At 30.9% G+C, this 13,875-nt stretch overlaps 2 protein-coding genes across 5 annotated transcripts in view; one reads left to right on the forward strand and one right to left on the reverse strand.

Annotated features, from left to right (window-relative positions):
* sona (sol narae metalloprotease) overlaps nt 1-13,875 on the reverse strand; it is a 111,063-nt gene that overhangs the window by 2,108 nt on the left and 95,080 nt on the right. For 3 of the 4 annotated variants that reach the window (XM_085194600.1, XM_085194599.1, XM_085194598.1), the window contains exons 7-15: nt 9,780-9,915; nt 9,205-9,334; nt 5,100-5,242; nt 4,027-4,082; nt 2,658-2,784; nt 2,272-2,436; nt 1,850-1,966; nt 1,422-1,536; nt 362-477 (exon numbers count right to left, since the gene is read on the reverse strand). In XM_085194600.1, the coding sequence (XP_085050726.1) occupies nt 362-477; nt 1,422-1,536; nt 1,850-1,966; nt 2,272-2,436; nt 2,658-2,784; nt 4,027-4,082; nt 5,100-5,242; nt 9,205-9,334; nt 9,780-9,915 (1,105 nt within the window). Of the gene's footprint in view, nt 1-361; nt 478-1,421; nt 1,537-1,849; nt 1,967-2,271; nt 2,437-2,657; nt 2,785-4,026; nt 4,083-4,401; nt 4,455-5,099; nt 5,243-9,204; nt 9,335-9,779; nt 9,916-13,875 lie in introns of all 4 variants that reach the window. The other variant, XM_085194597.1, reaches the window with a different exon arrangement.
* LOC146533429 (homologous-pairing protein 2 homolog) lies at nt 7,025-9,210 on the forward strand. Its single transcript, XM_085194603.1, has 3 exons — nt 7,025-7,304; nt 7,668-7,926; nt 8,425-9,210. The coding sequence occupies exons 1-3, from the start codon at nt 7,082-7,084 to the stop codon at nt 8,564-8,566; spliced, it is 624 nt and encodes a 207-aa protein (XP_085050729.1). The 5' UTR covers nt 7,025-7,081; the 3' UTR covers nt 8,567-9,210.

The raw sequence follows: 13,875 nt of genomic DNA on the forward strand, positions 1-13,875 counted from the left end.
TATATCTTTTTTTCATCTCTCATTCGTCTTTCTACACATACTGGCACACCCGAGACTAATTGTAAGTGTATCTCGGATTTTCGTGTCAGCATTGTGATGTTAAAATTATAATTAAGACCTTTATCTCTAATTTAAAATATATTTTTTTAAAAACAGTACAGTCCACGAGTCTTGGCCGCCCTGAAGTTAAGCTTTCTGAACTTTGTACATCGTGTACACGAGAAGAAAATAATCAAAAGTAACAAAAAAAATGTAAAATGTAAACCGCGCAGCTAACTTCAGAGTGACCACGGCTCGTCGACCACACTATACAAATGTATATTACCAAAAGAATATATTACCAATGGAACACAAATATTACCTCGTAATATTTCCGTAAAACGGACTAGTCTCAGGTCGCACGTAGCTCGGCGTGTGCTGCGAGTAGTCCGGGATTATGTTTTCGTGTTCGGTTATACACCGACCGTTTATACAATACTGAAATACAAAATTAATTTATAAAATTAAATACAAAAAAAACTTTACTTAGGACAATCAGAATCACGTATATATAAAATAGGCATTTTATTATATAATATATTTCCGAGCTATAGATTTTCCACTATGTTCCGCACGCACTGCCTAATTTTCGAGATATTGCGTGACGAGTAGAGTAGCGAAACTCAACGCCGCACTGTCTTTTTAGCAGAATGTAAAATGAGAATCGAATCCCACAACCGGCGTGTTTACAGTTTACCGTACACGCTAGGATTGTGGGGTGCCACGACGACCCCAATTATATACAATACTAGCGGACGCGCGCAGCTTCGCTTGCGTATTTAAGGGTGAATTCTAATAACCCATGAAACATGTGTTCAATGAAATAGTTTTAAGAGTCTAAATTTCAAATTTTATAGAAATCGGTGGCGATTTAAAGATTTTTCCATACAAACTTTTAACCCCTTATTTGCACCCTTAGGGGTTGAATTCTAGAAAAACATGAAACATGTATTTAATTATATACGTTTAAGAGTCTGAATTTCAAATTTTATAAAAATTGGTGACGATTTAAAAAAACCTATACAAACTTTCAACCCCTTATTTGCACCCTTAGAGGGAGAATTCTAGAAAACGATGAAACACGTATTCAATTAAATACTTTTAAAAATCTAAATTTCAAATTTTATAAAAATCGGTGCCGATTTAAAAAATTTTCCATACAAACTTTGAACCCCTATTTCTCCCCTTTAGGGTTGAAATTTTTCAAAATCCCTTCTTAGTGGATGTCCAGATTACGAAAGTAAACTTTTGTCCAAATTTAACGTTTCTACCATCAGCGGTTACGGCTGTGCGTGCGTCTTACCTCAGTCAGTGAGGACAAGTCCTTTTATATATATAGATAATATAAATATGTACCTAGCTTAAAAGTAATCAGTACTTACCTGTCCGTCCCCGCACGGCGAGCCCTCAGCCGCGGGTCTGTACGCCACGCAGTATCCGCTTGCTGCGTCGAAGCAGAATAGTTGTGCGCACACCCGCTCGTCCTTGAAACATGCGCTGGGGGGCAAATGTTTTTTAAGTTTTATTCTTTCTACGTATAAAGAATAAAGTTTAAAAGATTTTTTAACTTTATATTTCACTTTCACAAATGTTAATATTCGTTAAGAATTGTTAGTCGATTTGCGTTTGCGTGATAATGTGATTAAAAAAATAATAGAACGACTACACTTAATAAGAAGAATCATCAAATTAAAAAATAGATTAATATACCGACTGATGATATTTCATTACTAGAATAATTAATTTGGTTATAGATCTAATTTGGGAAATAATAACAAAATTACTTGAGTAGGTAGGTATAAACACTTACCTAGTTCCTCTATCTTTCCGACATTGCGCATCTAAAGTTAGTAGCCTACCAGGCAGTACTCGTGGTAACGAGTCATCTTCATGAGGTGAATTGTACAAACACGTTGCAGTGTCACCACTGAAATATTTATTATATTATACAAATGCTAATATTATTATAATAATATATTGAAAATTTGGTGCCCAATGTGGGACAATAAATTTATTTTAAACGAAAATTATGATACAAAATTAAAAAATACTTGTAAAAGTTTTTATAAAACTAAAAAGTTTGAAAATATATTTTTTTAATGATTTTCAACATCCATCCTAAGTGTGGAATAACACTTTAAAAATGTAAAAAAATAATACATGCGTTGAATTTCAAGAACAAAGATTTTAAGGTATTTCATAAATAAACAGTAATAATATTCGTGAACATACTTTAAAAAGTGATGGAAGCTCTGCACACTACAGGGAGACCATCTGAATCCTTTTTCAGTGTGTCTTAAATCTGACATGATAAATCCGTCTTCCCATCTACATTTCTCCGCTCCTGGACCTCCTAGATATGAGGGTGGGGGACTGCCGTCGTGTACTGCTCCTAACCTAAAATTGTTATTTATATTATATACTTATATATTTTTTGTTTTTTACGTAAGAAAGAATAAAAGTTTAATTGTAACGAGAAATAATTTTCTACAAAATTTTTATTTCTTTAAAGTGAGCGGATGGTAAGGGTGGAATATTTAGATAAAATGACAAATAAATATTTTCTTGTTAGTTTAAACAATTTTTTTCAACAATGTCCATATATAAAAAGCACTTACAAATGTCCAACTTCATGAGCAGCAACAATGATACCAGAAAAGCCACCAGTGTCTTCAATAATAGCAACTGAGTTGACTTTTTCCAATCGTTTGTTCACGACGCATGCACCTCCGACGTACGCGAATCCTATTTGCGAATATATTTTATAAAACTTACCTCGCTACGGTACGGTTGAAAAGACGAGGCCGCCCTGAACTTAAATGTAGATCTTAAATTAAAATCTTAAATGGGATCTTTCTTTCTTTTGATTATCTTTTTCCCGAGTGAATAATGCGTAAAAGTTCAGAAAGCCTATGTTTAGGGCGGCCACAACTCATCGACCGTACTACGAATAAAAAAATGTATTTTAATGAAAACGAGGGTAGTTAAAGAAATCGAGATTGTCTATGGTAGAAAGAAGGTGAAATATGTACTTACATTGAATGAGATCTACGGTATGACTCGGAACAGTGTAAAAAAAGGTTGCAAAAGATAAGAAAAGGTTGGTACTCACATGAGACGTTCAGGTGACTTGGAAAGTTGCACAAATGAAGCATTTCTAAGTTAGAAAATTAAGGGAACCCATGCTGTTAGTTATAAATGCGTGTACTTAATTTAGGAAATTAGTCAATTGAAAATAATAATAAACTATAATATAATATTAAGTGAATATAAAAAACGTAATATAAATTATATAAGGGTATCTTTTACATTTAAAATAAATAGTAGCATGCAATTTCCTTAAATGACTTAATCGATCGAATTGAATATTTAAGTCCGTCTTTAATAGCAGAGTTTGGTAGATACGTAATAGGCAGGTTAGTTTATTTTACGATGTCCTCGTGTCATTTAAGTAAGGTAGGGCCAACTGGTCCTCTGACCTTACGCAACTTTCTTGTTAATGCGAGAAGATGTACTACTAGAGGCCTTTTGAAAGGTTCGGCTCGAAAAGCCAATCATTGTGTTGAAATGAAGTATAAACATAACGAAAATATGAGCGGTAATATATTAAAGCAACACTTTAAATGCTACGGTTGTTTTATGTTGATAAGTAAGGAATCCATCGCATGCTTTACGAAAGTACCAATTGGTAATGTTGGACTTGTGAGTCATAAAGTTGAAGGTCTCCAGAAATAGATTTTGAGGTTTATGATTTTGTGATCTAAATGACAGATTATACAACAACTAAACTACGGAGAGTAGAGAGGTCTTGTTCTATATACATGGTGTGGAAGATATGAGAAGGTAGATTATTCACAAAGTGCTTATGAATACGGGTACCAGGGTCAAGGCAAAGGAATGTGATTCCAGTGAAATTTCATTTACAAGGTGAGGGACTAAGTAGATGACAAAAGGCGTGCTTGGGAGAACAATTATAGACACGCCTACCTGCTGTCCCTCTATTGCACGCATCGTTTGCATACTGTCTTCTGCACATGTCTAGTCTGAAAGCCATTGAAATAAAAACCTGAATAAAATGTCAAAACGTATTACTTCTTTCCTTCGGAGCTTCAGCTGTCATCAGCTGTACATCAAAAGTAATACTTATTATTTTAAAAAAGTTTTCTGTTTCCCGTAACCGATACCAAATGTCAAAACCATAGACAATGCCTATGACGTCACATTCAGCGCCATTACCAAGTCCCGTACCGCAAACATTAAAATTAAATCAAGCCGAATTATTTCACTCGAAAGCCTCTGTTAATGCTGAGTATGTCAACACCACTCGCGACCTTTTAGAGGTTTTTTTTGTAAATAAATTACCAGCGGTGCCTTTAGTACAGCGACCACCCTTGCGCCGTCGGCACATGTCATACCTGTTGGAATTAGTTTTGGTATCTTCATTGATCATTCAGCACATTTAAAATGATTAATTAGATATAAATATTAATATTTAGTAAAATTTGGACAATCATATTTTTATGTTATAATAAATTGTAATTTTATAATTGAAATAATGGCGCCAAATCACAGAATATAATAAAGATAATAAAATCATACTTACCATTTTACATATTAATCCTTATTGAAAGTACTAAACTAAGTACAGACAAACAGTATATTAGTAACAGTTAATTACTTTGTACTTATTCATATTTTGTTGTTGTCTTAAAGTCATAAATGTGCAATTATTATCTACTTCAATAATGTAAAATTTAATTAATATCGCGGTTAGATTGCCGCGATTTTTTTTTTTTATTATGGAAATTAAATACGATTTATGCCAGTTAAATTAAATTAATTTGAATTAAATTTCTAATAATATTGTAACATTGAAAATTATACAATGTCAAAAATTAAGAAAAAAAAAAGAGAAATGACAAGCAAATCACGACATTGTTAAATTATCAATTAAAACACAGGAAAATAAATTAATTAAATATTTTAAAGGATTTTTCCTACATTTGTTTATAGTATTTAAAATTCCAAAGTTACTTTTTCTTTGTTTTTAGTTGACTTACTTAGTTATAGCGACAGCTATATCGTAAACGGGCAGCCGTCTTTCCCTGAATAGATATTTGCCCATGTCAGTGAGCGCGGCCGCCGAGTCTATCGCATCTCGTCCTACACGGTTCCTTTCTAGATACGGTGTGGCATCTCGACCCTGAAATTATAATTTGTAAAATTAGTTGAGTGGCGGAACTTAAAGCCGCGCTTTGCCACAACACCAGTCATGAAAAGAATTCATTTGCTCGAGTGGGAATCGAACCCACAATCTGTTGCGTTTACAGTCACACGCTTGTACCCCTGCGCCATGACTGGCCTCAACTAGATATAACACTACAATGTTAAATAAAATATCCTTTAAGATACTTTTGGTTGTTTTAATATCTAGAACATGTGAAATATGAGTACAAAAAATTAAATAATATTAATGTTACTAGAACTAAACCTATGATAAATTGTATTTTTTGTCCGTTACCAAAAAAACTGTCTTGCCATTTATGAATCATCCAAAAAAAATAGAATAAATTTTGTGAAGAGAAGATGCTGCGATTTGTTTATGGTAATAATTTTGAATTTTAATAGATACCATATCTAATTACCTGCTAAGTACTTGTAAATAAAAAAATAAGCATAAGTACTTAAGTACAAAGGCTGTGCAAAAACCATTAAGACACTAATTTTCTACGTTTCCAAATCCAAATATTAAATTTAGGTACCTCTTAACACAAAAATTGTTTGAAAGTCGTCACACCGGTGACATTTGCAAATCCGCGACTACCAATCAGGTATACATAATAAATAAAAATCAAGCGCAATTAACATAATTGGATGAAATGGTTTATAATCAGTAGTTTTCGTACAAATACCTATATTTTAGGTAGATATGATAGTTGACTCACGTTTCGAAGGTAAATATCAAACGTGATCTTTACTTTGAACAGCCCTAACCTTGAACTATTGAAATTTGTGCCAATTGGCCAATATACGCCAACCCGCGCAAATTTCTTGTAATCGCATCATTATCCACCACATTAAACACAATTTTGTATTGCATTGGACGAGTTGGGCCAACAATATTAGCAGGTGGAGTAAAAAATCGTCGTCAGAAGTAAAAAATGAAATGTGGTACGAATTAAAAAGATTAATAAAAATAATAATTAAGTAAATAAGTAAATATATACATGTCAATAATATATGCAAAAGTATTTTTGTTAGTGATACATGAAAATAAACCTTATATTATTTATTTAAAATAGCGTGCGACAAAACTGTTTGGCTGCTATTTAAATTACAAATTAAGTTCTTATAGTATGTATAGGTCCTATTAATCTGTCAGAACAAAGCATCTACTAGCCTAATTAACTATCGCATTGTATATTCAACAATAATAAATCTATTTTAGTCACAGCAAACGGCAAAATAAAAGAAACACGCAAAATATAAAGATTTATTATTTTTTTGTTAAAACGATTTCCAATAACATGTAAAAATCTAATTTATTAAAAACCAAGTATGATTCAAACGTAACGCCATTTCTCATTAATATTGCAGGTGTTGCTAATTTATACAAATTAATTCTGTTTTTTGTTAACAACCAAATCTGGTTTTGGCAATATTCTTTCATCTATTTTATTTTATCAATTCGTTTATATAAAAGACTTGTGAAAATGTTTTTAGTTAAGAAATAATTAGTTTTACTTATTTATGCTTTTTGTAAAAACATCTGTGACATAAATAAACAATTTCTTAGATTATTGATTCATAATAAAAATAAATATAATATTATTCATTTTAATTACTTCATGTTTAATATATTTTTTTATTAATTTAAATAAAAAGTTTTAAATTAAAATATTTTAATAGCTTTCTCGGCTGAATATACATTGTAAATGTATGTACATCTTAAAAAAAGAAAAAAGCGCGGCAAGTTTACATCATCTGTCACATTGTCAAAATAATTAATAAGGTGTTAATTTAATGAAGTAATTGTTTTAAAATGGCCAGTGACGCTGTATTTAAATATTTAACTGACACAAATAGGCCATATTCTTGTTCTGACGTAACAGTAAATTTAAGAGGTACATATACTAAAAATGCAGTTCAGAAAGCTCTAGATGCATTGAGTGAAGCTGGTAAAATACGATGTAAACTTTACGGAAAGCAGAAAGTATATGCTGCCTTGCAAACAGATGATGTGGACGATGTTAACGATAATGAAGGTAACCTAATCTAATAATTATTTTAAATAAATAAAACTAAGAAATTAATTAAGTACGGGGACGTGACGTAAAAGTACCTACTTTGAAATTTTATTACCTTTAAGTATAGGCTGTCTGTTATATGTCAGTATAGAATAATTATTAAGTGAATTTTAAGTTTTTTTGCTTCTAAGCTATATACAAAGTTTATTTATTTATGACTTTTGTTGCAATTATAAGTGTTTAAATACAATAATTTTGTATTTAAACACTCTATAAACACCAAACTTTATGTTAATACATATTAAAAAATAATAAATAATAACAAACAAAAAAACGGAATGTTATACTGCTAAATTCATAAATATGAAATATTATTTACAGATTACGACACAAAAATAGGTAGTCTAACGAATACATTAAATGAAAAAAGAATTGAATTAAAAACAGCCGAGACTAATCTCAGGAACCTCACATCCGCGCCTACAAATGACTCCACACGAAAACAGATTGACGAATTAAAAAATAAAATTGACAAAATCGAAAACAAATTGCACGATCTCCATAATACTACTGAAGTGATTAGCGTAGACGATAAAAAACTTATTTTAAATGAACACGAACGTATTTATAAAGAATATAGGTAGGTGAGCTATGATATTAAATATTATACCATTTTTATAAAGTGCCTCGTAACATAGAGATTTATTAACAAGGCATTGTTTTCTTTTCCTTTTTATTATTTTATTTACTGGACCATAATAATAATTTGATATTAATTAATTAAATCTAGGTGCAATTCCCAATCGTAGCGCAATTGGTGTAAGTTTTGACCAAGTACAGTAGCTTTGTGTTCAATCTGATATCCACATTAAATATTCATAAAACAAAATAAAAAAATTCGCTTCGCGCTGTATCCCGCACGCAGCTGAGTAGGCAGAGGGAACCTAGTATTAAGACACTTATTTCCCCATTTTCCGCCGAATTCTGAAGGTATTTGGTGTTGCGTAGCGGATTTCAACGCCGCGCTTTGCTTCAACACTCAATGACAATATTAAATATTCCATTTCCTCGATTGCGCCACACTGCCATTATATTTAAATACGTTGAATTATGTAAATAAAGCTTGTTAATATTTAAGAAAACGCAAGAGAATATGTTCGGACATGCTCGATGCAGTATTAGAAGGATATCCCAAGTCAAAGAAGAACTTTCTCGACGAACATTGTATAGAGACCGACGAAACGGTTAACTTTAAGCTCGCGTTAAAAGAAACACAATAGCTAATTACGGATTTGTTATTTCATCGTAAATAAATAAAATATCGTAAAAGTCGCATTTAAATATTAATTTAGGAATATTTTAAGTAGTTTGATTGGTTTCCGAATTTTATAGACCATAAAAAAATTTTTTGGCAAATAAATATGTCTGCACCGAACATTCGTCATTTGCAGATTAAAAATGTTAAATAAATATACGACATGAATAAAATTTTAACGTTTTTATGTGAAAATAAGAGGTTCCGTATTGTTTTTTGTTCATAAGGAGATAAAATTATTCAATATATTTACGATTAAAATTTTCCAAAAGCTTTATGTTAAACATAGCATTTTAATGATATTTTAAATATTTCCCTAATAAAAAAGGTATTACACGTTATAATAAGAAATTATAAATTCAAAGAACAACTATTAAGCTATGAATTTAAGGCCATCTTGGGCCCGAGGGCAGAGTTTGTCAATAAACGTAATGTTGTAGGGGCGTTTCCAATTTGGGGGAATGATATTTACATTTCTCCGTTCTTGAGTTTAGATAGGAAGTGGAGAATGGAATGTCTAGACACTAGGTTTTGACTGGTATATGCTGGAAAAAAATACTTAAATTTTAATACAACGTATAATTATAGTAATTGAGTACTCACCCGAGATATAATAATACCGGCAATTGATATCCTTATTCTGGGTCCTTTCAATAACTTATATCTCAGGTCGACGCCATTCCAGAAGGAAACGAAATATCTTTTGATTTGTAAATTATCTCCTCCGTGCAATCTGTTGTGGAATAATATAAATTATATACATTTGTAATTTTATGTGTTTTAATTATTCAAATTAATTTATGAAAATACATCAAATGCGGCCATTGCATTCTGCATTACACGTGATTGCTGTGAGTCCCTACTCAGGAAAATGATTATATTGAAATTATTTATATTTAAAATTATTTATTTCCCCGTTTTGGCCAAATAAATATTGATATTGAATTTCGCTTCTTTTTAAAAATCATCAAAACGGACTCTACTAAGTTTAAGTTTTCTCTTTAATGTAAATTGTAAGCAGATACTATATGCCTATACAGGCTGTGAACAGGCTAATGCACTTGAGTGGTGGTTAACATAAACTTTAAATCGAGTTACAGCTGTATATACTCATATATGTTTGTCCTAAAACCTACAGCATACGTTTACATAATTTAAAAATAAGAATAATCTCATACCTGTAACCATCATAGTCTACTATCACAAGAATTTCTGGGTATATCACATATGGCGCTTCGCGCTTCTGTCTGCTATGGGACTCCGTCGATCTTTTCCGTCTAAACCTTCTGCCAATGTGGTCTGGTTCCATGAAGGCTGAAATCAAAAAAAGAAAATTATAGTAGTACTAGCGACCCCCTTGCGGCTTCGCCCGCTTTTACTACTGGATTATTCATATAATGTATGTTTGCAAAGCACTTAAGATAATGTGAATATTAATTAAACCCTAATGCAACCCGCATTTTCGTAGTTTCAATAAGGATTTTCCAATTGTTTTACACAGCAAGGATTTTTTAGTAGGTACCGTAATTTTATATCTGTGATACTAATCTTTTCAAGTACTTATTAAAATATATTTAAATTACTATTTTTAGATAGTTAAATGACATTAAATAATACATTCAACTCGAATTATCCAATATATTAATTATTATATCCAATATAATTAGTGCAAACGCATCTAAATCTTCGTTGCTATAAAGGCAGGCGGGTTTTTTTTTCGAGCTTGTGGTTAATGCTGAAGAGGGTATTCTGTCCCTGATGAAAAGCAAGCACTACGTGGCTGCCTGTGACGAAAATTAAATAGAATGCATCGGCCGGGAATTGAACCCGGGCTGCCCGCGTGGCAGGCGAGCATTCTACCACTGAACCACCGATGCGTGTAAGGCAGGCGGGCGCGGCGGACTCGCTTGTATAAGCATAACGTCGCGTGGCGCGTTTCGCAGCAAGGATTTTTTGATATTGTAACAACTTCTAAAGTACTTATTAAAATGAAAAACAGTAAAGACAGTTTTGATCTACATTAAATGGCCAACGTAACTAATATACTTATTTACATGCTGAGAGTAAGGGATAAGTAAAACTTGAGTCGATACTGCTGAAGTGTCAACGACGTGATGTGTCAACAATTAAATGCGTTTTTCTCTTAAACTATTTGCAATTTCGAAATTGTGTAAAAAGCAAATTTTATCTTCGTTTAACGTAGAAAATTAATAAAGTATTTTAAAGGATAAGGATTAATACCATTATGGAAAAATATCCCTCACAATAAAAAATATATTGAAATTATTATTTTTAGACATAAATATGATCACTACACGTTATCCTTAAAAGATAAAAATATGCTCTCGCGGACTTTTTTGTAGATCTCATTGAGAGGAACAATACTCCAGTACATTTTTTTCATGTAGTACTTACCATTAAAGCAGCGCATGCGCGAAAGTGTCTCAGCGGGTAGGACTTTATTCATATTTTTCGTATTTATGTTAATTTACATAAGAATGTACAAATAATAAACTATATATAAACCTTCTACGAAAAATACTCGACCTAATGGTGAAAACCGCAATAAAATCCGTTGGGTGGTTTAGAAGAAGAAGAGTTAGAAACAACAGACAGACACGAAAAGCGACTTTGTTTTATAAGATATAGGATAGGATAATACGTCATGTACATATTACCACACAATCTATTCTAATATGTACATTATAGGTATATAATATACTTATTTCGCGTAACTCATAAGAACTTATCTGCAATTTTTTTAATCATATTTAATATAAAGAGGAAATAAAACTCCTACCTTTGTTTTTTTCTTAAATGATATAGAAAAAATTGATAGGGATTTTCCATAAACGTCAATTTTCGAGCTAGTTTATTTTTATTCTTTAGATATTTAACATAATATTTAAAAAGGCAGCTCAGTTTAATGTTTTTGATAAAACTACTATAAATTAAAACAGTATCTGTAAAATTTACAATTTTTTTATACAATCGAGCCTCCGTGTTTCCAGTTTTGAATAGATAAAAAGTACCGATATCGTTATGTAGATTTCGCGTGATTAAGAAACATGTATACTTATTATGTTAATATGACTTTTAGTTTTACGAAAGCTAACGTAATACGATCTTGCCTTAAAAACCAATACAAATAAATTATTTTTAATTATTTTTCAAATAAAAACATGAGTTAGCTTTAATGCGTCACTTTTTAAAGGTTAATTTTATGGATTTAGCAGTCGAGAATGTATAGGTAGGCAAAAGGAAGTGAATTACACAATATCTTAAAACAAAATTGAATAAACAGTTTCAATGTAGATATTTGTCATAATTGATATATATTGTATCGAATTTAATAATTACTAAGCAAATATAATAATATATTAGGAGGCTCATATTTTTTATTGTATTTGCATATTTTGCAATAAATGAGACGAAACATTCCAGAATTTTTAATTATTAAATAAATAATTATAATTAATGCATATCATTAGCATACAAAAATCACTATGAGCTTATACTTGTGACTAGTTTTGAATAAAAAAAAATAATTTACAATAAATATGTGGCGCCTGCATTTTATAATAATAGATAACGAATGACATTTTTCTTTTTTAAATGTCATATGTTTTTATGTTTATGATCACACACTTTATATTTTTTGTTTAATCCAATATTACTTTTGAAATAAAATTTTACTTAATTTTATCTTTTATATTTATAATATTTTTTATATACTTTTAACGGTTATTATGTCATTATATGAATTTTATATGATTAAGTTTATTAAATGAATATATTAACTTTTACGATGTCTTAAAGCAAAAGTATCATAGAAGAAAAGAAAGAAAAACTAACTTGTTATCTATCCCTTAGTTATATGGAATTACACACAAACAATTCAAAACTTTTGCTATGTTTATAAAGTGTATAATCGATTTAACATAATAAACAAGTAATTATAATAATAATTTCATTAAATATCATATTGCTAACATATTTTAAAATCATAATGATAGTAAAGGCCATTGAATGTTTAATTTATGGAAAGTGTTTAATGGAAACACGTGATATTACCACGTGTACGTTTTTATTTACAATTTCTTAATATATATGGAATTATGTATGTTTTTTCTTCTAACGTAGTAGCCTTTGTTGTGTCTCTTTTTTGAGAGAAATTTTTTTGAGAGAACTACAGAATCTCTGCTCTTGGCTTGTTCCCCAGCCGAGGGTTACAAAAAAAGGGATTCCACGTCTCCTAGATCCGGACCTCGGCTTGCGCACTTCATTCCTAGTTGAAAGCAGTGGTGGCCCCACTGAAAGTTAGGGTTGCGCTTAGACGCATCTACTACGGTGCGCTTACGTGCGTGCGCTACGGTAAAGCTGGGATTTCGTCTCCACCGTGTAACTTTTATATTTATTTTAGTAAGATTAAAATTCAATCTGTCGACTGACGACTTAAGTCGTCTCAGTCCATCCTAAATGTAACATATATTATTATATGTACTTATATAATGTATATATCTACAATAGTAAATTATAAGAAGTGTAGCACCTAGTATCTTAATACTAGGTTCCCAACCTTACTAGTACTATACAAAGTCAATCACTAAAAAATAATAATCGTTAGTAACGCTGCCAAGCGAGCAATTTTCAGCAAATCTAATATATTTTGATAAGACCTTAAATAAGTATCATTTGTAATTTTTTGTAATGACTCACTATATAGATCGATAGTTCATTAATAAAACTGAATTGGTTTCCCCACCTGACTATTCTCAAATAAAAGATTAATGAATGATATTTTAATATCTCGCATATATAATGTGGGTGACGCAATACGAGACCGACCTTACGACCTCCCAGAGACCGGTAATAAAGATCTCTCTTATAGTACGGTTGATGAGTTGTGCCCTCCCTGAAGTTTGGTTTTTGAACTTTTGCGCAGTGTATACTTAATAATCAAAGTAAGAAAAAATTCTAAAATTAGATATGCGCAACCATCTATAGCTAACTTCTGAGCGGCCATGACACTTCGTCCGTACTGTACATTTTATTAGCAATTTTTATCTAATCACATAAAATACATCACATATCGATTAAAACATAAGCGTTATTTTCGTCATCGTTTTTTTTATTTCCTTATTTTAGCTGGCTGTTGTTTTAAAATATACAGCCCTATATACAAATACCATATACAAATGCTAAATATTGTAAGTAAAGTAAAATTTAGCTTAAAGACATAAAGGAACTTATATAAAATATAGTCTTATATAA

Source organism: Heliconius melpomene, chromosome 12, assembly GCF_056956725.1.
Source record: "Heliconius melpomene rosina isolate 202511_hmr_F chromosome 12, ASM5695672v1, whole genome shotgun sequence".
NCBI lineage: Eukaryota > Metazoa > Arthropoda > Insecta > Lepidoptera > Nymphalidae > Heliconius > Heliconius melpomene.